Here is a 25,538-nt window from a genome sequence, read left to right as displayed (position 1 = left end):
GCCGAGCTTTAAAGTACTTAAAAGCAGACATTTATTACCCTTCCATTGTGTTTCTATCTTCCTTGTCTCTCATCCTGCTCTCTCCTCTAATTTATCCCTAGTTCTGATTGGCTGCAGAAGCCTCAGTGCTACACATATAAAGCCAGAAAAGACAGAGCATGCAGTTGGCAGTTGACGCCTCAGTCCCTCCGTCACCTCTAACAGCATTAGTATCCTTCTGTTGCTTCTCCAGTTTCTATTTATGAATTACGAGCTGAGTTGGGAGTTACTGGCAGTTTTTTAGTTTGATTAGTTTATCTTACTAATATTAGTTTAGGGGAGAAGATGGACTCTATTGTGTGGCTCGCTCATGGTCTTCTTTTGTTTGTTTTCCTCCCCATCTCCCTTGTTTGTATTTGTGCTTTGTAAGTAATCAAACTTTCATTATTAAAAGTTTGTTGAACTGAAGCAGTTTAGGGATGGATTTAGGGACCGTGACAACAGTCAAACAACAGAAACGTCTAAAAAGTGCAGCATAACGGGAATTATTTTCTTTCTCTCTCTCTCTTTTTTAACTATCAGAACATGATGCCTACATTAACAACAGTGCAACTCAACAGTCCAGACAGATATTCAGAGATTCAGTTGCATTACGCTAGGAGCAAATGCAAGCGTCAGTCAGAGATGAATATCAGGCTACAAGGAGCTGGTATGTTCACTCCTTTCTGACTCAACAGAAACCAAAATTCATTTCCAGACTTGTAGTTACAAACCTAATGAACATTGCCTCAGAGCTTCCTTTAAAAGCTTTCTTTAGACAGTGGAACCTCAAACACCTAAAAGCAGACACTGGTGTCTGCAAAGGCAGCACGGTGGCACAGTGGTTAGCACTGTTGCTTCACAGCAAGAAGGTCCTGAGTTCAATTCCACCATCAAGTGTGTGGAGTTTGCATGTTCTCTCCCTGTTTGCAAGAGTTCTCCCTGGGTACTCTGGCTTCCTCCAACAGTTCAAAGACATGTTAGTGGGGATAGGTTAATTGGAAACACTAAATTGCCCATAAGTGTGAATGTGAATGTCACCTTGAGGTGACTGCTGAAGCCACATTATGATTGGAATGTGAGTGTCTGATAGAAGACCTAAAAAATTATAGTGGGATTAAATACCCCATCTGGCCTCGAAACACATCAGGATTACCCAGGAAGACCTGAAGGACATGGGTGGGGAAAAGGTAGGCATATAGACTACGTGCATAGTTTGCTTCAGCTGCACTGATTCAGACTGATGAATCTGTTGAGATGCAAGATGGGTCTTGTCCCGTATCAGTTCTGTAAGCAGTGTGTGTGTGTTTCTGTTTCTGTGTGGATTTAAGATAGTTCTAAATCATCTAAACGTCACTAGAAATTCATGATTTAAGTCGCTGTTGCCTCTGCCATGTGAAAAGTTAAAGATAAAAGGCAGACTGGGGTCAATTTTTTTCAGGATTGTATTATTGCTTTCAGTAGGAGCATCAGCTGGGGGAAGTTGTAGGAAGGAAACAAGAAGAAACAGACAAATGTTTTTTGTCATGAAGTATGCTATAATTGTGGGTAGTAGAGCCCTGGAGATCACAGTTTGTTCACCACATTATACATCACCATATTGTAAGATCACTTCATGTGTTCATGTAATTTTTCAGTGGACGGTGTCTTAGTATGCATGCAAGCTATAATATAACAGGAACAACTGAAACAAAGTTTCAAAAGAGGCCTATGGATTTCTTAAAAACTTTGACCTTTTCCCTGACTTTCTCTTCACACACCTGGGCAACACTTGCTCACAATTGAGAGCAGGAAGATGGACCCAGCCTCCCTTACAACCAACTCAGTCCTACCCACCCTTTTTGATCTGACCTTTAAAAGTTTTCTTTAGTATTCATGCTACATGTGGTTAATGTAAGAGGCGCAAGAGACCAAGAAGTGCATCTTTTCATCCTTAACGTAACTGGGTTACTGTATTTTCATTCCTGTTGGTTGTTGTTAGTCTCTACCTATATTTCTTTGGTGGTAGTAAGCATTAGAAAGGGTTTGAGAATCTACTGAAGAAACAAGGAAATAAAAAGCTTGAGTCAGTGGGAGAGGAGCAGAAAATAAAACACCACAGAATGAAAAGGACCAACGGGACTGTTCTTTTTTCTGCCCCTGATTTTATTCCTCAGGCACTTGGAACGAAAAAGTGAAGCAAAGAGCAATAATGATAAAGACAGAGTATAGAAAGAAATGGGAGCAACTCTTCCAGAAAGAGAGGATGAAATCACAGCTAAACCCATTTCTTGCAGGATGAAGGGGGCTAAGGAGAGGCAAATACAGACGGGAATATAGTAAGCAAACGACAAAGGTCTCAAGCACCTACCAAACACTCCCATCATGGGTGGGGGAAATACAGGGAGGGAACTAGAGAGACGAAGGCTAATAAGCGAAACGACTACACAATGAGACAGAAGTTCAACCCTGAATTTAAAAAAAAACATCTGTCGGCAGCTGCAACACTGGCAGCTATATCACTCTGTTCACTTCAGGTCTAATGTTTGGAATCAGTAAAACAAGCAGTTGCACATTGTTTACGGAAGAGAGGAGGCTGTGCTCTCACCACAACACCACAATGTTTTAAATGCTCCGGAGAAAACTGAAACCTATCTGATCTGCATGACTGGCTCAGAATCAAATCCTTAAAGCAGCAGGAAATACGGAAGAGGAAGGTGAGACCTGAGAAGACAAACAAAAAACAGAGGAAAATATGCTTGTGGCCTATATGCTCAACGCCCACTTGTAGATTTCATTCCAAAGCATATTTCTGTGTTGCCACTGAGCCATATCTAAGCATCCATTGATAGTTTGCAATAACGTTAGCTGTAAAACTGCTAAAAACAGAAAACTTTGTAATGCAGCAGACATATACTGAAACCATTACTGGAAAGTTAGCTGTGCTCTGATTAGCCATCATGTGTTTGTTTCTCTGCTGTCCCTTTTTCTGTTTTGCCTCCCCTTTTTAAAAAATGTATTTAGTTCAAGTTATCAGTGCTTGGAAGGAGGGCATTGCATGTAGCTGTACGTCACAGATTACTAGTTACGCAGTTTTGAATGTAATGAGTAAGCATTTTAATGTGGACTACATTTTCACCACAGTCTACATCAAAATGCTTTACGCTGCACAGTAATGTTTCCCGATTTGAAAAGGGAAAACATTATTGAATTCCAAGGAACGACAGTGCCGGCAGCCTGGCCTGGTTCACTGGTTGCAAAAAGATTGGACTGGCAGACAAAAAGTGGTTAAAATTTTTTAAAAGGAAAATAGAAAAGAACTAGTCAAAAACAGTGCTACATTTTGTGCTTACTACAAAATGAATTGAACCGTGCTAATGTGAATGAATCCCCCTCTTCATGTTGTTGCATTCAAGTTCATTATAGTAACTTTGCTAACCCACGTTGTCCGCAAATATAAATGAAGGTATTCCTGCAGAACAAAAGCATGCAATGCAACAAGATGACTGGTATAGTCTACAAATATTGTACACAATTTTTTATAAGAGGTAATTAGAATATTTTTGGATGTATCCCATCTCAGTAACTGTAACTGATTACAAATGCATTTTTTTGTAATTTAATCATCCAAAGAGTTGCTTATATAATATACATGGAATATTCTGTTTCACTGAAAACTTTATTAACAAATATCCAGAAGGCCCATGTGGTGTGCTTAACAGCACAGAATTACGATGTCCTAAGTGTTACAGTGAGAACACAAACCACCTGACCAGTAAGCAGGAGCTGGAAATCAAAAATCCAAACAAGGCAAAGTCCTGCAAAGGCCTTGAGAAGGTATTAACACTAGCATGCGACCCAAAATCACGCACACGATGAAAAAAAAAACATTTTTAAAGAGATTGTAAGTTCAAAAGTAAATTGAATAGTTATTTTAAATATTAATTTTTGGATTAATGGTTGCCAATTTCATATAAATATTTTTTCTTTAGCCTTTGTCTGTTTTTGAGTCTAATTTTGGTTGGTTTGTTTGTGCATTGTGGCACATCTCTCCAGCCGCACAATGTTTTTTAGCTGAAAAGAGAAACAAAGCATAGCTGATCACGTATTCATCGTGTATTCATCCGTGAAAGAGAAGTGAGGCTGGGTGAAGTTAAGAAGTAGAACAAAGACGAGCGTCTGCAAAGGGCGAATGATGTCTGATAACAGAAGGCAGAGTGACATTTGTTTTTGAGTGTCGCACGAAAACAGGGGAGTGAACTCTGAAAAGGCTAGTGTCCCCTGTTAAACCTCACACACACACACACACACACAAGAAAATATAACACACACACACTCTTAATCAGGATGAATGAGATTTGCGCTTCAACAAGGACATGTCATTATATTATGAGACAACTACATTATTGCTCTGATCCTACCATTTTAACAGCTTAGTGTGTGCGTGTGTATGTGTATTTCTGTGTGTGCGTGTGTTTGTGTGTGTGTGCATGACAGTCTTAATTATTAAAATGGGATCATTGCACCTAAATGTCAGCCTGTAACAGTTTTAATTGGCTAAATGAGTTTCTGAAGTGATGGATGTAGATAATTGTCTTGCTCCATTTGCTTGTTTCTCATCCCAGCACACACAAGCATGTTCATGTACAAATGAGCCTGCTGCACTCCTGAGATCATATCAGTCCCTGGTATGGCTGGCACTTGCACGCAGACACAAAGACAGGTCTGCAGATTGGACTGTGGTTAGCGTTGGTGCCTTGGTTGTGTTGACTTTTGTAAAGGCGCACACTGCTTACTAATCCCTCTAAAGCTTTGGCCAGGTTAATCTAGTAGTAAACAATGTGTCTCTGGGCCAGAATGCTGTCTGATCTTATCTATATAGTCTGTGCGAGTGTGTACTTGCATGCATTTGTGCATATGTGCTGTGGGATGTTTACACTTTGATGCGGTTGCTGTTGTCCCACAAAACCAATTTATCAACAGACCTCCTGTCTGCAGACCATAATCACACAGGTTCACAGCCAGCAAATCATCTTCTACACACAGGTAATACTGGCTTGTGCGGTTAGGAGACCATTATACAGGTTGTATGTGTACATAGGGCTCTCAGTAGCAAACCATTACTTTTTCAAACAAACAGCCAGGGACCTGTTTTGGGCTGCCACGGACTGGGCAGTCTACTGTGAACAGCTCTCAGTAATTCATTATAGCATGAATAGTAAACAAGACTGTGGGCTAGATGGGATTACAGCGGACGCTTTGGTTTTCTAAAAATCCTCCAAACTATCAGACGAAAAACACCTGTTCATTTTCGCTGGATTTTAATCAGGCAAAGCTAATCAAAAACTCAAGAAGTGATTGCTCAGTGGTCTTTTTGTTTTTATTCACATACATTCACATATATATATATATATGTATGTGAATAAAAATACACTCACACATTATACCTACAGCAGCTGCTCAGCCATGAAAACACATGCCATGAAGCTCCCGGTGTACAGTTTTTGTGCTGATGTTAATGTCAGAGGAGGCTTGAAACGTTGTCGACTTTTATGCTCTGTATTGTCAGCATGTGGTCTGGCACTTCCTGGCTAAGTTGCTGTGGTTCCTAAATGCTTACATTTTGCAGTAATACTACTTACAGCTGATTGTGGAAAATCTAGGAGACAATTAGACAAACTGACTTGATGCCGCATTAGCATCCTATTACAGTACTATGCTAAAACTATGTGAGCTCTTTGTGTTTCTCAAGGCATGGCTTGGTGCTTGATTTTATACAACTATGGCAATGTGACTGAAAAAAATGAATTTAAAGGCCAGAAGGTCTGGCCCAATACTTTTGTCCAAATACTTTGTTATTTGTGCAGGTTAGTTTTCGCAAATATTCCAGTGCCTTCTCAGCACTGCTAGTATAATGAGAACATAATCGCGGGAAGTGAAATTCAAAAAATGAAAAAAGATGCTGAGCCTGTAATGACGTTATTCATGTGTATGGCTTGTACGCCATTCTGGAACTCTTTCACAATACACCACTCCTTCCTTTCACTGCAATGTTTTATTTTTTTATGTTCATTAATTTGTGGATGCTTTTTTTCTATTAGATGCCACTGATATAAAAATCCTTAATAAAATAGTATGAATAATATTAATAATATTATAACACAATAATATATGGAACATGTCAAAATGATCTTAACAAGTTATATTCAGCATAAGAATAAAACTAGAACTACCACAGAGGATTCCTGTGTTAGTTCCAGTTAGGTCCCACACAGATGAGACAAATAGGCTGAGGCCTATGAAGGCATGTGCATGTAAACAAGCTGAAAGTTCTGCTTTCTAGAGAGAAGAGAGAGAGAGGTGAAACTGTGTTCAAGTATGAACTCTGATCTCAGTGTGATATATTTACCCTGTAAATCCCCCTCAGTCTTAAAAGGGAGCTACAGATGAAAGCAAAGAAAACAGATTACAGCAGAAATGTTAGGCGATGAGGTGGCTTAAGGTTCAGCATGGTATGTCTAATAATTTGTGTGCGTGGTAGGTGATACTTTTTAATGAAGCAATGCACAAAATTCATTCTGGCTGAAATTAATAGGCAGTAGGTACGCTACACAACAGTGAAAAGATTGCCGGTATCTGTTGATACACTAAGTGTGTTTAAGTGAGCAGTCTGATTTATAATCTTTTCTCTAATGAGAGCCATTTTTCATCTGCGAGCTGTTTATATAAAGTTAACCTTCGAGCGTGTGCGAGGGGAGGAGGGATCATGTGTGCATGCATGCCATGCATATGCTTAGAGCATGTGTGTGTGTTTTAATGGACAGGGAGCTTTACAGATACTTAGGAATGAAATGGCGATGACAGTATGCTCTAGCAAGCAGCTGAGTACCCTGACATGACAAAGAGGGATTACTAATGAGACACAGTGTAGAAGTTTGGAATAATCCTTAACAGTGGTAAAACTTCAGGTACTGCCTGCTAAAAGTGTTTAACTGCTTAAATATAGTATATACTCCTTTAAGCCATTCACAACTGTAAAATTCCCTAGACACTCTTCTCTGGAAGCTCCATGACTTATGGTTTCAGGTATCTGTTTAAGATGTAACTGTAATGGCTTGAGATTAATTATTTCTCCTCTTTTGGGCTCTAGCACATTCAGGATAAAGACATTTGACAATTATTTGCATCTTTTCTCTCAGTGGTAAAGGAAGGAAATTTGAAACAAAGCCTTTTCTAAGACCAAGACACGTTCTGCTGGTATCACAAGTTACCTTTGCAATTTCTGCCAGAGATAATTTCCTCTGGAGTTACTACACCAGTGCCTCTAGCTATCTTAATACACATAAAGACTTCATTGCTGCTTCTAAATGAAATGGCACTGTCATTCTGCCCCAGGAAGATATAAAGCACCGAGGAATGAAATTACAAGGGTATGACCATATGCTCGAACGGGCTGTGGACCACTGCTGTGTGAGCGACAATGTGTGATTCTAATGAGGCACAACAGAATAAGAAATGGTTCCAAACATGATCAAACTGTGAGGTTTCTTTGTGAAGTTTTCTTCCCGATGGAGCTGAATGCAGGTACTGATGAATTAAAAAGATGGACGGGACTCAGAAAGTGCCACATTACAACCCCCTTCATTTAACTCCAACTTATGAAGGTAAATGTTTGTTTTAATCCATCAATAATTAATCAATAATAATCAGGCCCCATCTTAAAGACCTCATTGTACCATATCACACAAATAGAGCTCTTTGCTCTTAGACTGATGGCTTACTTGTGGTTCCAAGGATATTTAAAAGTAGAATGAGAAGCAGAGTCTGCAGCCTTCTAGATGCCTCCTATGTAGAATCAGCTCCAAGTTTGTATTTAGGAGATAGACACCCTCTTTAGTTTTAAGATTAGGCCAAAAACTTTCCTTTTTAATAAAACATATAGTTAGTGCTGGCTCAGATTACCTGCAATAGATCTTGTCTGATATGGGCTTCCTAGGATGCACTGAGTGTTTCTACTTCACTCACCTTTTTTCACGCACTGTGTGTTATTACACGACTCTGCTTTTAATCATTAGTTATCATTAATCTTTGGCTTTCTTCCACAGTGTGTCTTTTGTCTCGCTTCCATCACCCCCAACTAGTTACAGCAGATGGCTGCCCCTTTCTGTGCCTCGTTCTGCTTAGAGGTTTCTTCCTGTTAAAGGGTTTTTTTTCCTTCCCACCGTAGCCAAATGCTTGCTCAAATGGGATCGTCTGATTCTTGAGGTTTTCTCTGAATAAAGAAACTTCTTTAAGTTTTTGAAACTTCAAGGAACTTAAAGACAAAAAACTGACAAGATCAATAACATGACTGTTTCAAAACAACAACTTAAAGGGAATCCTTAAAGGGGGGATTAGAGGGAAGTGTAAGAATAAAACTATCATTTAATGACAAACATCCACTAAGAGCAGTTTCAGAGATTAGCATCCATCTCATTGTATCCTTATACTTCTTCTATCCACAGTCACCAACAGATGCACATTTCCTAGCCATAAGGCTGCAATGAACGTATTCATATCAATCTTAGCACCTGTTTTAGTTGAACTTGCAGAACACTGAATACTTCTAGACTGACTGAACTGGCAGCTCGTCAGCATCCTCAAAGATCAGGATCGTGACTGTTGGTCTGCTTTCAGAGGCAGAAACAGCTGTAGTGGATGGTTTGCTGCCTAGCTAGAAAAGCATCTATTTCCCTATGTTTAGCCTCTCTTAAAGCAATTTCCACTCACTTTGCAAGAGTATTTACATGGCACTTGGTTTTCATCACTTATAACCAGCAGCGTTTGAAAGCTCTTTTAGTCAACTAAATACCTAAAATACATCAGGACAAAGGTGCCATAAACATACCATGGATATCCAAAGGCACTCCTTTCTTCTCTTCTTATCTATAAGAAAGCTAAGCTGTGAAAACCTTACTTCACTTCCCTTGTGTCCTTTTGATTGGAAACTACAAACAAAGACAGCACCACATCATATTAGAAATAATAATAATAGCTAGACTGCAATTCAGCTAGTTGTGCATGTGAAATGGCAACCTTCATAAGCCCAAATATATATGAAACGTTTAGGATTTATTTTAGTTGTTTAAGATTTGTGAATTACTTTTCAGCATAATCAACTAAAACTGCTGCTAGGGAAATTCCATTTGAATTGAATGTTTCAATACAAATGTAGAAACTGACTAACCAAAGTCAGACATGTCTTCCTCAGTCAACACTCAATAGTTTATGATAGTTCAGCATTCAGATCTTAGGTGCAGCTATAGAAACTTTTAACTTAACTTCATGACACATGCACCATAGTGGAAACAGACGTTTGTATGATTAGGCAATGCATTTGCAGATGTGAGAAAAATTTTGTGTATACCCTTTACATTGCATTTACAGCCAATCTGGAATCGCACATAGCAGGGTTATTAAAGCATTGATGCATTGCAGGAGCCAGCTGGTGGGTTGAGTTTGTGAAGAGGCTCTCCAGCTGCAGTTTCTGTCATTATGGCAACGCTCCACACCTCGTCGCACCACAGTGCACTTATTTCAACACAACGGGGAAAGAGCATCAGCATTATATCAGCTGTGCCACCGCCGCAGAGAGAATAGAGTGCCAGGAGTCACAGAGGAAAAGAAAATGGACTGATAGATGGCTAAGAGAGTAGGGAGTCACCAAGGACTTAGGAAAGCTTGTTGTTGATGCTCCACTGTTCACTTTGTTTTGTTTGTGTATTTCTTCCTCTTTCTTTGTCTCCGAGCTTGGTAATTCCCCATATTCTCCAGTGGGAGGGGATCATGGAAAGTTACTCTAGCTACACCAAACATCTAAGGGAGAAGTTCAAAATGAGGCTACGCAAACAAGTACTTCTTTCTATATGACCCACTTGGCCTTTCCTTGTTGCCCTCTTGCTTTTATATGTGCCAAATTGATTAGAAACTGGCTAAATAAATGCAAAACAATACACAGTTTCAGGATTGGGTTACTTTTTAAGACATCTATCTATAACATATCCCATAACGTATTTTCTATCACTTTCAAAAGGTGAGTAAACTCTATTTCAAAAGTGAAAATAGAGTTCATTTTTGTTTGCCCTAGACTACTTTTAGAGTTTACCTTTAAGTAACTCTTTTCTTTCCTTGCTCTTATTCCCAGATCTTATCTTTTTTTTTCCTTTTCTCCCTCTTCAAGCTCTATTGAGGCTTTAACTGAGACAGCTTTAAAAACGAAAAAAAACACACACAGCTGTAGCAGTTAGAATAGCCAGTTCTATTTCCTGTAACTAAAATGTATCCCAGGTATAAGACAGTCTATCTACATATACTGAGCCTTGAGAAACCCCCTTTTCTTTATATCTTGCTAAGAGAATGGGAAATAGAGCAATTTATTAAAACGTGCAAAGATATGTTGAAATTCATTATCAAAAACTGAGACTTACAGGTCTAACTTTCCACATGGTATTGCAAGGTGGATCAAAATCCATCTCCATCAATTTTGACAAGATTCCCAACACCACTGGCTGAGATACAGCCTGAAACCATGATAGAGCCTCTTCCTTGTTTTACAGATGAATGTTGACACTCACTGTTGCACCTCTCCCGTGACATGCTCTGTACATATTGATGAGAATTTGAACATTCAACTTTAAACAGTTGAACTGTTGCCACCGATTTTCAGTCCCATTCTTGTGTAATTTAGCATACTTCACTCTTTTCTCCCTGCTTCCCTTCATATTAAGAATGGTTTCTTGAAGCCACCTTTACAATAAGATTTCAGCAAACAGTATAGATGACCAGGTGCATCTCCCGAGTCCTTTGTCAGATTTTTTTTCCCTGTTTTACAATTTCCTAAAGACATGACATTTTGCTTTGCTTGTTTTTATTTCTGCAGCTTTTTCTTTTTGACCTGCAATAGTCCCGTTTCCAAAAGCTCATTAAGGATACTCTGCCCACCGTGCATGCTGAGATATGTCAAGTTCTTGGCTAATAGCACTTTGGGAATCAGCTTGTTGGTATTTTATGCCTGTCAAACTGTATTATCTTTGGCATTTTTGTAGATTCGACAAAGGAGAAAAAAAACTGGAGCAAATTTTGTGTTTGCAACAAGCTGCTAGTAATAGAGTGCTCAACACTGGTTCTTTTAGTCTGTTATTCATCCATTGAGCTAGGTGCCTTTTTATGTCTTTATGTTTTGTATGATTCATAGGTCACTGATAAGCGGCTTAACAAACATAAAAACATTCCTGTGAAAATGGTCAAACCAGCCATTTTCTTAAGTAATATATATGTATATAGATAGAGAGAGCGAGAGCAAGCAGTATCAGCAGCAGTTATACAAGCAGAAATATTTGTAAGAAGAAAAGAAAAGTGTCCGTATCTGTATTTGTCCCTTCTTTCAGGCACTGAACTGTACTCCCCACCTGCTTCCTCTCCCATTCTGTCTCACTCTAAATAACGCAAACTTGAGGTGTGTGGTGGTGGACTCCCCTGCGGTGCTGAGGCCAGGGTAGCAGCTGTCTCTATCAAGACTCTCCTCAGAGCTGTCATGGCCTGTCTGCTCCTCGGCTAATCACTTCCTACAGGCCTGCAGCACGGGGGCCGCTGCTGCTAATGTCATCACTGACTGGTCTGGGAGAAGCTTGCAGGATTAGCATGATGTAGTTTCACATGGCGATGAGTGTGTCTTTCTGTGTATGTTAGAGTGGTAGAGTGCAGGTGGTTTTAGCTGGCGGCTCAACGGGTGTGCAAATGCCTCAGGTAGTGCAACATGGGTCACGCATTATCACATACACACACACAAGCACAGACACCGTAATTGCTGCCACCTGCCAAATCACATTTGCCACACAAGGAGTTACTCGTCTGTGCGTAAAAACCTAATGGCATAGTGTGTCACACGCCAGCATACATGGTCGCATGAAAGTGGCCATTTGTGATGACACATAATTCACTCACTGGCATGTTCTGCGGAGGTAAAAATAAAGCCTCGATGGAAAAACATCCTGATCCAACAAAATCATTTTTTTTCTGAAGACTTTAAATATTTCTTTTTTTGCCACATGGTAGATGTTGTTTTGCTTGAAGGTTCTGCTGTGGTCAACGTTAGCAATTCACTGAAGTAACTGTCAAAAGAGATGATTATCAGTCACTTCAGCCATGCAACAAATTGCTAAATACACTTTGCCTTGTAAGGCTTCAGAGACTATTCAGAATTTGAATAGCCTGAAACAGAAAGAGATTGATAGGTACAATTAGAGGAGAAGAGGATACAGGGTGATGGATAACAAGCAAACGGAGGATTTGAAGAGGTAAAGGAGGTTCAGCTTATGGCAAGAAAATACAATTTCCCTGAGTGAAGGCTGACAATGTTGGGAATAGAAGGTAAGTTACCTTTTCATCCACTGTTGCAGTGCCCCTAAGCAAAGCATCTGGAGTCACTGAAAACGTACAGCCAATTGATTTGCTTCCTTAACATGTTTTCACAGGACAAATATCCAATCATTTTTTAAATAGTGCAGATTAATACAAATGACATACTCATACAATTCACTTTTTCTACTAATAGTCATGATTTAAATACACAAAAGGATGGTCTCAGGGAAACTGCACATCTAGATGAGGATAAGAAGAAGAAAATGGTTGGATGCATGGATGCATGATTGGGTGGATGGAGTTCTAAACTGCCAACGATATGAACCAGTTTATGAAGTGGCAGGTGAAATATGTCTTAATTAAAACTCTGTTGTCTTGGGTCAGCGCTCTGTTTGAGATTCAAGTGTGTGGTGTCATGATGCCAGGATCGAAAGAGCTCTTGAAATATTTTGAATTAATTATGTTACCTTGAGGGAAATCATCTACAAGTGGTGTAGATTTCAAGCAACTGCCATTACATTCAGCACCAACAAATTAAACTCAGGAAGAGAAGGATGCAGAAAGACGTCTCCAAGAACCCTAAAATGCCATCACAGGATCTGCACATAACTTTAGTAATTTTTGGTGTCACACTGTATCTATCTACTGTCTGAGCTATCTTAGCAGCACAATTATTTTTTCTTGCCAAAGTAACAGTAGACTTTGATACAGTTTGGTGCAGGTCAAACAGAACTTTTCAGGAGATGCTGAAATGCTCTGTTTGGCCTAAAGCATGGTGGTGTAAATGTTATGGCTCAAGACAGCTTTGCTGCTTATCTGATGGAAATTTACAAGTTAGAGCTGCTGTCTGTGAACAAATATGCAAAATGTATCTCATATCTTTCCTAAAGGGGAACATATTAGTTTCTGACATCAGGACTTTTAGACAAAAACCTTCATTAAAACGCTTCATTAATAGAACAGGTTTCATGATCAAGTGTTTGTCCAAATGTGTCTAAAAATCAGTCATTTCTGTTGTGTGTGTTTTTTTAAATCCTCTGTGTGTGTTCTAAATATAAAATAACAAGATAGCTGACAATCAAGACTGTTTCTGTGCAAAGAAAGATTTATCCATGGAAAAAATGGAGGAAAAAAACTTGACACAGCATTGTCTTGTTTAGCCTGCTTTCCCTGAAGATACTCATTTGACTAAAACAAGCAATTAGGTTTTTGGTAACACTAGCTAGCTAATTGTAGGGTGCTTTGGTACAGCACCCACTGTGAGGCCTAAGGGAAATGATTCACAGCTGGTAATGGTAACATAGATGTGTCAGGTAGATTCCCTGAACAACTGAACATTGCACCGACAGCAAATGCGCTTTTTGCAGAGCTCATCACAAAACAACAGGCCTCCGTGTCATGCCGTAACAACTTCCACTTTTCAGGGAATACTCTTAACAAGATTTTGGAACCTAGCTGCAGAGATTTGCGCCCATTCAGCCACATAAGCATTAGTAAGGCAGTGAAATTGGTAAGACCTGCAGCTGATGATGCCATTTATCCAAAAGATGTTAAGTGAGGTTAAAGGAAGGGCTAAATACACAGCAGACTTGTTTTTTGTTTTGTTTTTTTCTTTTCCAGAACACTGTGGGAAAAATCTTTTTTTATGGAACTTGCTCAGTGCAGGGGTCATTACTAAGGTGAAACAAATAAAATCCTTCCTAAAAAAATAAACAGCCTAAGATGACAAGTAAGCAAAATTAGGCTTAACAGACTTAATAGTAGTGTACATAAAAAAGGCTGATAGAATACCTCAAATGAGGAATGAGAAATCTGGAGATAAAATAAACAATTACAGAGACACACAGACAAAGATGTGAATGAGAAGCAAGACAGAAGGCGTGACGCTTCAGTGAGGCATGTAAAGGCAAATGGTGCCGCCACAGCGCTCCTTACCCCTGCGGCGCATGTAGCAAAATGAAGCTGAGGAGAGGGACAGTGGGAACCAAGACAAGAGAGAAGAGTTGGGTAGAGCAAAATGAGGTGACATGAAAAGAAAAGAGACAGAAGACAGACAATGACGGAGAGGAAGAGTGTGTGTGTGTGTGTGTGTGTGTGTGTGTGTGTGTGTGTGTGTGTGTGTGTGTGTGTGTGTGTGTGTGTGTGTGTGTGTGTGTGTGTGTGTGTGTGTGCGCGTAGTGGGGGCGGGGGAGACAGGGGGCTAATGAGCGAGCCAAAAATGTGACAGCCAGATAAGCATGGGACTGTCAGTGACTGCATTTAATTCACTAGATGACTGCAGCATTATACAAGCTCAGAAATACCATGCTTACCTGTGTGTGTATCTACTGTGAAGTGAAGTACAGGCCAAAGCACATCTGCCACTGTTTGTGAACTCTCCTTCGAGCGTGTGGCCTCTAACAAGCTGAACATTTGTCAACAAAGCCAGGAAGCATTTGTTGTTTGTCAGTAAGCAAGGAAAGGCAGCAGCAGTCCACAGATATTGTATAAGCAATGTGAGTGACACACTTGTGTGTCTATGGTACGTGTGTGTGTGTGTGTGTGTGTGTGTGTGTGTGTGTGTGTGTGTGTGTGTGTGTGTGTGTGTGTGTGTGTGTGTGTGTGTGTCTGAGCAGCCCTCAACACCACTTTATTTAGCTTGTTAGTGCTACTTCTGAAGGTTATGAGAGCCAAGAGCCTTCGAGTCATTGTGCTTTATGCCGGCATTTAATGCAGAGCTCTGGACACAGCTCTGCAAATCGTTTTTATGTTTGATTGTTCATTTGTTTTCTTTTGTTTTTGTTTTGTTTTTTTTTTAATTACTCCAGTTTGCTCTGGGACCACATGTTCATTTGACTGATGTGATTAGCATTGGTTTTCCCCAAGGCCGCTGATGAATGCATGACTCTGTGTTTTTTGAAACCAGGGGCTCTGGCCCTCATCCCAGAGGTGGAAAAAATGCAGTTAGGTCCATCAGTTTGCTTGTTTTTTCCTTTTTTATTTATTTATTTATTTTCTCAAATATATAATTTTCTACACCACTATGCTGGATTCTGAGGTGACTGTAGCTCAGGAGGTAGAGCAGGTCATCTACTAATCAGAAGGTTGATGGTTTCATCCCTGGCTGTTCCAGTGTGCATGCCAAATATCCCTGGGCAAGATACTAACCACAAGATGTTCTCTGATGCATCCATAGGAGTATGAATGTTTGCGACTGTTAGATAGAAAGCACTTCAGCAGAAGCTGTTATGGATGGGGTAAGTTATATAAAGCGTTTTGAGTGCTCAGGCAAAGTAGAAAAGTGCTACATAAGAACCAGTCCATTTACCATTCCAAATTAATCAACAAGTGACACAACACGCAGAAGATACTAGAATTGAATGACAAGCAGTTTTATGTGTGTGACGTGAGGACACACGTACACAAGAGAGGACTAATATTTGTTAGGCTGAAAGCCCCAAATAAACCTTTCACAGAGGGGGGCCAAATCAACAATTTGATATTTTTTAAAAGAATGGATAACAGAAAGGCCAGATTAGACTTTGTCAGAGAATATCTAAAACAGCCTACAAGATCAGACAAGATTAAAAATAGCAGAATGAATTATGTGAGGAGAAAAAACTAAAAGGAAAGAAAACTCATGTCTAACAGGCTGCCATTAGTGTTTGTTGATAATGTGACTCCTCATACAAGTAGAAGGATGAATTGTGAAGTGTATGGTGCTATACTGTCCTCAGATTCAGCCAAATGCTGCAACACTAATAGCACAACACTTTGCAGTACAAATGGATAATGACCCAATACATACTGTAAAAGCAACCCAAGGGTTTCTCAATGCAATGGCCAAGTCAGTCACCTGATCTCAACCCATTAAAGCATGTTTCTCAGTTAGTAAATACAAAACTGAGTGCAAAGACCCACAAAGAAGTCTCAGCTGATGGTAAAGCCCTAGCAGAGCATCTCAAGGGACAAAACACAGTATCTTGTTATGTCGCTGGATTCTAAACATCAGGCACTCATTTAAAAATCTCTGAAAGATGTTAGTTTGTCCAGTTACTTTCGAGCCTCTGAAAATGTTGGACTATGTGTACCAATTACTATAAACCCTAAACACTAAAAACAAAACTTTAGTTAAACCCCTTGAATTAAATATGAAAGTCTGCATTTCAATCACACCTTGAATGTTTGATTTAAAATTCTCCATAGTTATGGACAAAGGCAAAACAATCAGGTCCATAAGTTTGGGGGCAATGACAAGTTTGTCGATGCACAAAAAAAGATTATTGTAATATTTAATAAAGGCCTTATTTTATTGTATGAACATGTTAAAAAATAAGCATTTTAGAATGTAATGTTAAATGTAAAAATTTGTGCAGATTAGCTCAGAACTCTTTACGCTTGCCAAACATCTGGAGGATTGGGCATTGAGATGAGACAACAAAGCCAGTGGTGCTAAAAAAAACTGGGTTAGATGTCTACCTTTTGAAATAGAAAATCTTATGAATATAAAACAGTGTCCAATGCTTTATTGCAGTTTTTAAAGTAGGAGAACGGTCTGCTATGTAATTACAAATGTCTTGGGAATGAGGATGGAATGGGAATTTAGAACATGGCTGCTGCTAAAAACTGGAACAGACAAGCTGATTTGCACTGTTTTCTTTTTCTGCTGGGATAAAAAGGATGCCAGTCAGAAGTCTGCATAGAATATAATGTAATTATCGGCAAAATGAACACGTATTCACAAAATACTAAACCAAGAGATTGCAGCATTAAGAGTGTTACCTGGGAGATAAGTCAGGGTCACAACTCTTATTTTTTAGAACTGTAACCTTTTTTGACAACACATTCTCCTTTATTTTTTCACGTGACGATATCTGGCACAACACTGCTGTCAGCTTTAAAATGTTTTATTTCCATCTATATTCACGATGCTGTCCTCTGTACCTTGCTTATGTGACAAGACTTAAATTTAATATCAAACTATTGATACATTCAGTTCTGTCCATTAGTTTTTGGACAGTTACACATATAGACCACCGCAGCACAGTTTTAATTAATTAGTCAAGATGTGATTGAACTGCAGACTTTCAGCTTTAACTCAAAAAAGTTTCATAAAAGAAGTGCAATCATTTTTTAGGACTTGCAGCCATTTTCAGAGGCTCAGAAGTAATTTGAATTGAATGACAAGACATTTTATGGCCAAATGAGGTCTCTTCCCTTAATTATTTCATGGCAAATTATGCATATAAAACATGTTGAGTTGATTCCAAGCGTTGAACTTGTAATTTGTAGTTTCAGCTTTTCTCTGACATCTCAAGATGAGGTCCGCAGAGATGTCCATGCAAATAAAGGAAGCCATCATTAAACTGAAAACCCCAAATAGAGTTATGAGGGAGATAGGAAAAACTTTAAGAGTGGCAAAATCAACAATCTGGTACATAGAAAGACCACAGAAGACAACTAAAGTGCATGACTGCATGACTATTTCTCCTTGACTGAAATAAATTCCTTTGAAATATCCATCCAGTAACCAACAAACTGATTTTTTTATTTAAAACACTCTGTTTAGGTGTACAGAGGCAAAATTTAAAGAAAAATATGCCATTTTCCAAAAAACCTATGAACCAAACACTGTTTCCAAATTAAGAAACTGAAAGGAATGGTAACTATGAGCAGTATAGGATCTCATAGTCTTTACATGTACTCATAATGCTATGATATAATTCCTGATCAAATGCAGTGAGGTAGTTGAGTGACTTGGTTTTATCTTAGAATATGTCAAATCAAATCTGAGGCTTTTTTATTTCCAGAATTGTTCTTAGTTTCTTAAAAATGCCCCCCTGCTACCATGTCAATGGTTGTGTGACAAAAGCTTTGTCATCTAAGTAGTCAGGTACTGAAAACTTAATCACATCCACAGTATCAGTATGACGTTTGTTATCAATTATATACTCTCAGATTAAAAAATATGGATTATTTTGTTGCCTCATAAAATCTTATGAGAGCCGGTATAACAGACATCTTCTTTACTACCACCCTGCCAGCAGCTACTGAGCAGCAAAGATAGCGAAATGGAAGGAAAGCAGTAGCAAAAGCTATGAGGGAATGCAAGAAGTTGAAAAGATGGGCTGGATAAAAGCAGAGAGGAGGTGGAATAGCAAATTGTACCATGATAAGAAATGGCAAGCATTGATGAATCACTGCTCTCACAACTGCCTTGGCTCAGATGGTTGTGAAATTTTTAAAATCTGGTTAAATCGTTTGATATATAAGAGCCCACTGAAGGCTGCAGCATGCTGTAATAGATTTGAACACGCCAAAATCGGAACACGGACTAGCCTGTCAATCATGTGTTAGCTGCGAAGGTTTCACTGCTTCCAGGGAGAAGTGGAAAACCTTTGCTTAACCTCAATTACAGGAAATGATCTCTAATGGGTTTCGCGCCACAAAACTTCAGACTTCAACTGAGAATGCAAACCTGACTCTGCAGCTGTGCTTGCATTTAAAGAGGAAGATCCAGGCTACCTACAGGGCACAGAAATGTGGAATCCATGCAAGGAATTTATATATAATGGTTCTTTATCATGGAAATCTTCCAGGCTGCTGGTCAACGAGCAAATCTGCTGGCAGAAGTCAGGTGTAAGAGCACTGCCATACAGACAATCGGATCTCACCACCCACTATAAAGTGACTGGCACGCTCACACCACTCAAAAGAGTCCACAGCTAGGAAGGCCCACCCATCCCCACAGCCAGATATTCCCCTCACGCCAGCTGACAACCCATGTGCGCCTTCTAGCGGCGTTCCAAGTTTGCGTGTGCGTGCACGCCTGCAAACGGTGACCTTTCGTTCATTAAAGCACCAGTGTGACTTACGGTAGAAAACGTATTCTGTGTAGCTGGACCAGATCTTGTCCTCTGTGTGCTGGTTGACGAACGAAGCTGTGACTGACGAGTTGCAGGCCACCATTTGGAAACCACACTCCGACAGCATGTCAAAAGCTCTCTCCAGGTGCTTGAACTTGAGGTAAAACCGGGAGGTGTACCGATCCGGGGTCCTGTCCGGGTCCCTGCTCTCGTTCAGCGTCTCCCCAAACACTTCTTTGGCAAGGGCTACCCTGCCGCATATTAGTATCCGAGGTACCCTCCTGAACTTGGCGTCACTCTGACTCTCACGGCCCATGGTGCACGACCCTCGATACCCCACAGTGATGAACCCGCTCTTTCTGTCCGCGGGAACGAGAGAGGGTGGCGGGCACTGCCGGTGGTCGCTGCCCTGGGACCCATCTTCATAGTCGCTGTGGAAGTAGTCGTCCGGGCTTTGCTTGATATCCTCAGGGGTCAGCAGCTTCACCAGGTCGGGCAGCTGGAAGTATTCAGCCTCTTTTCTGAGCCTCCCTTTTTCCGGGAAGTGGTCCGGGAGGACAACTTGCTTATCCCGGAGGTAGTCCAACACGTACCGGAATAAAAAGCCATCTCTGTCAATGAAATATCGACCCTTGGGGTCTCTTGCTAAGTCGTTAGATGCGTCTTTTTTAGAAGAAAATAGCTTACCGAGCAGCGAATTCGGGGTGCTCACCAAAGTTGAGTGACGCGTGTAATAAACCTGTCCCCCGACGTTTAATTCAACAACATCTGGGAAACTGTTCTGAACTGATGCCTGCTCTTTGGGATTAGTCCTGCAGTTTAGACTCAGCGCCATCGTTTCCGTCATGAACAGCTCCAAGCAGGCTACACACCTCTTTCAACCACAAGTCTCAAAAAAGAAAGAAAGAAAGAAAAAAGCGATGGGTCGGTGTCAAAAGTTGCCCGAGCTGTGCCCCCTGTTATTTTGACGCAGGACCTCCAACTTCATCTCACAGCGATCCGAATGAGCATTTTTCATGGCTGCATTGCCATTATCACCTAGCAGTCTTTAACAGTTGTCGAAAATGGAGAGGGAGATGTCACTTCGTAGTCTCGAATTGGCAAAACTGAAAAGAGCAACTTGAATGGAGTAAAGAATCGTCGTTGTAAGAGAGGATGAGTGTATTCTGGCGCATCAAAAAGCTGACTGCATTAGTGGTTGTGGGACTCCCTTCGCCTCTGGGAAAAGAGCATTAGCCTACATGGAAAACCAGTGAGTGCTGGAAGAAGGCTATTTGACCGGATGGAGGGGGGGGAAGCACTTGCCTTGCTTGCCTTTTTAGTTTTTGAAAGTAACATCCAATAGAAATATGTCCTTTTCCACAAACGCACGTAACCAGAAAAAAAGTCGAACAACTTATTTTAGAATCTAGCCCGAAATGAAAAAGGTGCAAATGCGACGCTGTCACTTTTCTCTTTTTGTTTTGTTGTATTTTTTCTTTAACTTCCTTTCAAGAGCAGACGATTTTGAAGGTTGTAGAGACTGACAGGAGGAGGAAAAAAGCCTTTTAGTAAGGAGAAACTTCGCAGAGATTGCAAACACAGTCCTCTAATCATTTTGTCTGTAGCTTGTCACAACATCCAGACATGTCGCCTGGTGCGCGCTGATTTAAAGTACCCTCCTATTCATTAAAAAAACACAATAAAACCCATATACGACTCTTTTTCTTTTCTTTTTTTTATGTCCTGAAGAGGTGTTAAAACCTCCGTTTGGATTTCTTTTTCTAGAAAGGACCGAACCACTGCTGGCTGCATTACCGGGAACTGTCCGCGGTACTGAAACGAGCATCTCTCTCTCTCTCTCTCTCTCTCTCTCTCCCTCAGCCCCTTCCCCGAGCACACACACACACACACTAACATACACTCTCCTCACTCTCCTTCGCATACACTTGTACCGCCTCCCTTCCCCTACAGAGTTGGGTGGTGTCTTCAGTGTTGCCCCTTCTCTCCTACATGTACCCGCATGCAAACACAGGCATCTGTGTAAGTAAACCCCGCACTGAGCAAAAATCATTTGTCCCTATTTGAATATACAGCACACTAAAGTTTGCTATATTAACCTATGCCATTTGTAATACTAGCACCGCTGTATGCAAATGTGGGGAAACTGGTGCTGTCGTAGGTTAAGGAGCTGCAATGAAAAATATATATTTTTTAAGATTTCCCAGCCGCTTACAGTGCATAGAGGAAGAAATGTTCCATCCATCGCTGTGCCATTATTATAACGAGAGCACAATGCTGTAATTTGACCCGCAGCTTGAATCCATTTGCATGACATTTAGTTTAAATACATCATTACAGGACATGTTTATTTTACCATAGTGCGTTACTGTCGTGCAACATGTTTGCAGCTTCCACTTTAGAACTGTTTTACAAATTGAAATCCAAAGTCCAAATACCTACATTCAAAATTCAGATAAACGCTTGCGAAAAAAGAAAAAAAAAACACCTTTGAACTGAAATATTGTGTGAGCCTTCAGCATTTGCTTTGTAAAATGAACAACAGCGCCTCCCTCAGTTTTCCCTCCCAAGTTCTTTTTTTCAGTGCCATGGGCATATCCTCGCACAGAGAGGTGATGGAATTAGTGGGTGAAAGCTTTTTGGTTTACAGTTAGCGTAAATTAATGCATTTTATGCATGCTGCGCTAGTTTTGCATTTGCATTTGCAAAGTTTCGGGACAGACATTCCAAGGCTTGGATTGTCACTTTTCTGTTTCTGGGGAAGTTTTACAAAGAGGGATCTTTTTTTCTTTTCTTTTTTTTTCAATCAAAATTTTATGTCATGTCGACAAAAGTAGTCAGCACTATCCCTGACCATTATACAGAATTCAGTTACTGCATGGTGAAAAGTGTTGCAGAACCAAAGAGGGACTTGTATATAAGAAGTGTGGGTCAGAATGAAGTATATGTAGTCTGCTGGATCTCAGAAAGTCCATATCATTTTTGTATTTTATTGATTGGTTGATTGACTGATTTACGACCTAATGCCTTCAGCAGCCTTTTACTTTCCTTTGGAGCTCATCTGTCCACTTTTAACCAACCTTGCTTAAGCAAAACTGCATTTTCAGGTGTGTTCCTTCACTGTTGTGTATGCCCTACCACTGAGAAAATGATGCCATTACTTTTCTATTTCAGTGTTAATTCTAATTTCCATCCATTTTAACTGTAGCTTAAAGCAACGTAGCCACAGAGGCAATCAAACGCAGCAGATAAATTAAAAAAGTAAAGTCACTAAAACATTTATACTGGAATCGCTTCTCTTTCGTTTGGTATTAATGCACAATCTCATCCTGCATTCAGTGCTTTTAGTGCCATTAATGCCTTTCTATGGGATGCGGTGTCATATGGGTTTTTTAAAAGCACTTTTAAACTTTTAATTTTGCTTTAACACAACACCCACACCTCACAGGTTTTGCACAAAAATTACTGGAAATGAAATTCTTAGAGAGAAAAAAGTGACCATTTGGGTTTGTTTGGTTTTTTTTTTCTTTTTTGGTTTTATCGCTTGAGAATTAAACCACCAGGTTTACCATCAATTTAGCTGTAAAGTCGCACAAAAATTTGTATAAAATACACACAAACACACACACACACACACACACACAGAAACAGAGGAGGTGTGCCCAGCTGGGACATCAGCAGTCACCCAGAAGTAGGCCATGTCAGCTGCGTCTTCATAAATACATGTGGGCACTACAACACTCCCCACTGTGGTGCTATTTAAAGAGCAGACGATTGACCACCTGTAAGGAGTTGAACCTGCTTGTGCTGACAAAATTAATTTCACCTTAGCTTTCTTTGTCCCCAAAGAGGACTTGATTCACTGGTGTAGTCTTCCAAAACACACAGCAAGACCATCACCAGACACATTCATCTATGGTTTGTGCACTGTGCCTGCATTTCAGGTCACAATGTACAGTATCAACATAGGTTTGAATTATTTCAAATAATTCAAATAATTTATTTCATTTAAGTCCAGAAAATCAGTTTTTGGAAATTATCTTTTGCAGGATTCTGATTTATTCTGTTAGGGTTATAATGTCATACTTACTGGGTTTTCATAAAACATGCTTGTGCAGTAGTTACAATTTCCAAATTATGTCCTTGCTCTCCATGTTTTTAAAATCCTTTTAGTTTCACATTAACAAATTAAAAATATACACAAACATTCACTCTGCGAGCACAGCGGCAACATTAATAATTTATGGTTTTTCAGAGAGAGACATTATATCACAGAGATTTTTAATTTTTCACTTGAAAAAGAAAGCGACTTGGTGAGCACTCCTCTTCCTTGATACAGATCAACTGGCAGCACAGTTATTTTCTTCCTGTGCAGTGCAGAGAAAACTATTAAAGGGAAATTTTCAGGCCAGTCACAGATGGTTGAAATAAACAGCATACTACTCCCACTTCCATCTCTCATTACAGCCACACTGAATGATGCCAGGCCTTAGATGGGAAATCTGCAAGTACAGCAGGCAGACATTCAATGCATAAATTCAGCCGACTCAGAGAGGATGAGTATTTACCAAGAGTTTCTATGAAAACCTTAGTTATCTCTCAAATGTGTACTTTAAATTTTTTTTATTTACGTATAGACAGCTATTTATTATTTGCAAAATTTCACTAGGAAAAAACTTGAGCATGTTAGCACTGAATTCTACAAGAGAGCAGTCATTTCAGTCAGATACACGAGGAAAGTGATTATTGGTGTTCTTTAAAACATATTAGTGTTAGCATAATTTTTGAATTAATCGTTGCTACCAATAGGGAGCCATCAAGTTTATTGAATCACTGTGAAATTAAAGGGCCTGAGAGCAATGTGTGCACTTTTGCTTGTATGACTAATGATGTGGGCACATAAATCTGCGCAGTCACATTGCAATAGCCTGACTTCACTTTAATGACAAGTAAAATCAGGTTCTATGGCATATGCAATTTTTAGGGTTAACATTCAGTTTAAGGTTAGATTAAGAGTTAATCAGATAGTGGATAGGGTTAGAGTTAGGTTAAGTGAATTATACTATATGGAAGCTAATGTCCTCTAAGGTGAGACGAGGCTGTGTCTGTGTGTGCATGAATGATCTTCTTAAAAACTTCACCGATTAGTCATAAGATTCTGACCACACACAGGTGAAGTGAATAGCAATGATTACCTCTTCATCGTGGCAGCTGGTAGTTGGTGGGACGCATGAGGGAGCAAGTAAACATTTTGTCCCCACGGGGCAAGTATAAGGATTTTGGCGAGTTTGACAAGGGCCAAATTGTATTGGCTGGACGATTGTCTCAGACCATATACACCCTTTCATGGAAACTGTATTCCCTGATGGTCGTGACATCTTTCAGCAGGATTTGTGCACTGCCACAAAGTTAAAATGGTTCAGGAATTGTTTGATGAGCACAACAATGAGTTTTAGCTGTTATCGTGACCTCCAAATTCCCCAGATCTCAATTTACTTAAGCATCCATGGGACATGCTGGACAAACAACTCGGATCCATGGCATCCTGTAAGTTGCCCACCTCGTAACTTACAGTATGCCACAGCAGACCTCCAGGGGTCTAGTGAAGTCCATTCCTCATCAGGTCAGGGCTGTTTTGGCAGGAAAAGGAGGACCAACACAATATTAGGCAGGTGGTCATATTGTTATGCCTGATCCGTGTACGTATGTACATGTGTGGGAAATGTGAAAAAAATACAGCTGGTGGCTTCTATTTTGCATGTGACCAGAAGGTGGAATGGCAGAAATTAAGAGCCTGCTAATTGCAAAAACCTTTTAATTTGATGTTGACAATCACCCTGTGGTGAAACACTGCATTAAACAGACTAAAACACTTTTGCCCCTATTAATATTTCAGATTTTTAAAAAGATGTTATACAGCTTATCAATACTAAATCATCTAAAGTGGAAAACGTTTGTCTCTCCTTTTGTTTGTTTAATTTAAAACCATGGTCCACAATTGTAACAGTCTGAAAAAGGAAAGGCTCTATTTTAGTTAATTGAATTATAAAGACCTTTGTTTCATTATTGTTTTTATTTATTCATACACAAAACCAAAAAATAATAACTTGCTGATACTCCGACTCAATTAGATGATCCATGCAGGCTGACTGAACTCTGTCCTGAAAGTGTTTACTCTCCAACACCTGCTGCTACTAAAGCAATGAGTCATCATTCTCAAATGTGCCTTTAAGCATTGCTGAGCAATGTTTTTGGCTTGTTTTAGAAGTACACTAATGAACTCATTATCGTTAAGGA

The 25,538-nt window shown here is 39.8% G+C and overlaps 1 protein-coding gene across 1 annotated transcript in view; it reads right to left on the bottom strand.

Annotated features, from left to right (window-relative positions):
- Positions 1 to 20,647, bottom strand: part of kctd16b (potassium channel tetramerization domain containing 16b) — an 88,189-nt gene extending 67,542 nt beyond the window's left edge. Inside the window, exon 1 of the mRNA XM_063486438.1 lies at positions 19,251 to 20,647. Coding sequence (XP_063342508.1) covers positions 19,251 to 20,088 — 838 coding nt within the window. The 5' untranslated portion in view covers positions 20,089 to 20,647. The remainder of the gene's footprint in view (positions 1 to 19,250) is intronic.
- Between the last annotated feature and the right edge of the window lie 4,891 nt (positions 20,648 to 25,538).

The sequence above is a fragment of the Pelmatolapia mariae genome, linkage group LG10_11 (genome assembly GCF_036321145.2).
Source record: "Pelmatolapia mariae isolate MD_Pm_ZW linkage group LG10_11, Pm_UMD_F_2, whole genome shotgun sequence".
NCBI classification, from domain to species: Eukaryota; Metazoa; Chordata; class Actinopteri; order Cichliformes; family Cichlidae; genus Pelmatolapia; species Pelmatolapia mariae.
This window is presented reverse-complemented; position numbering and strand designations above follow the sequence as displayed.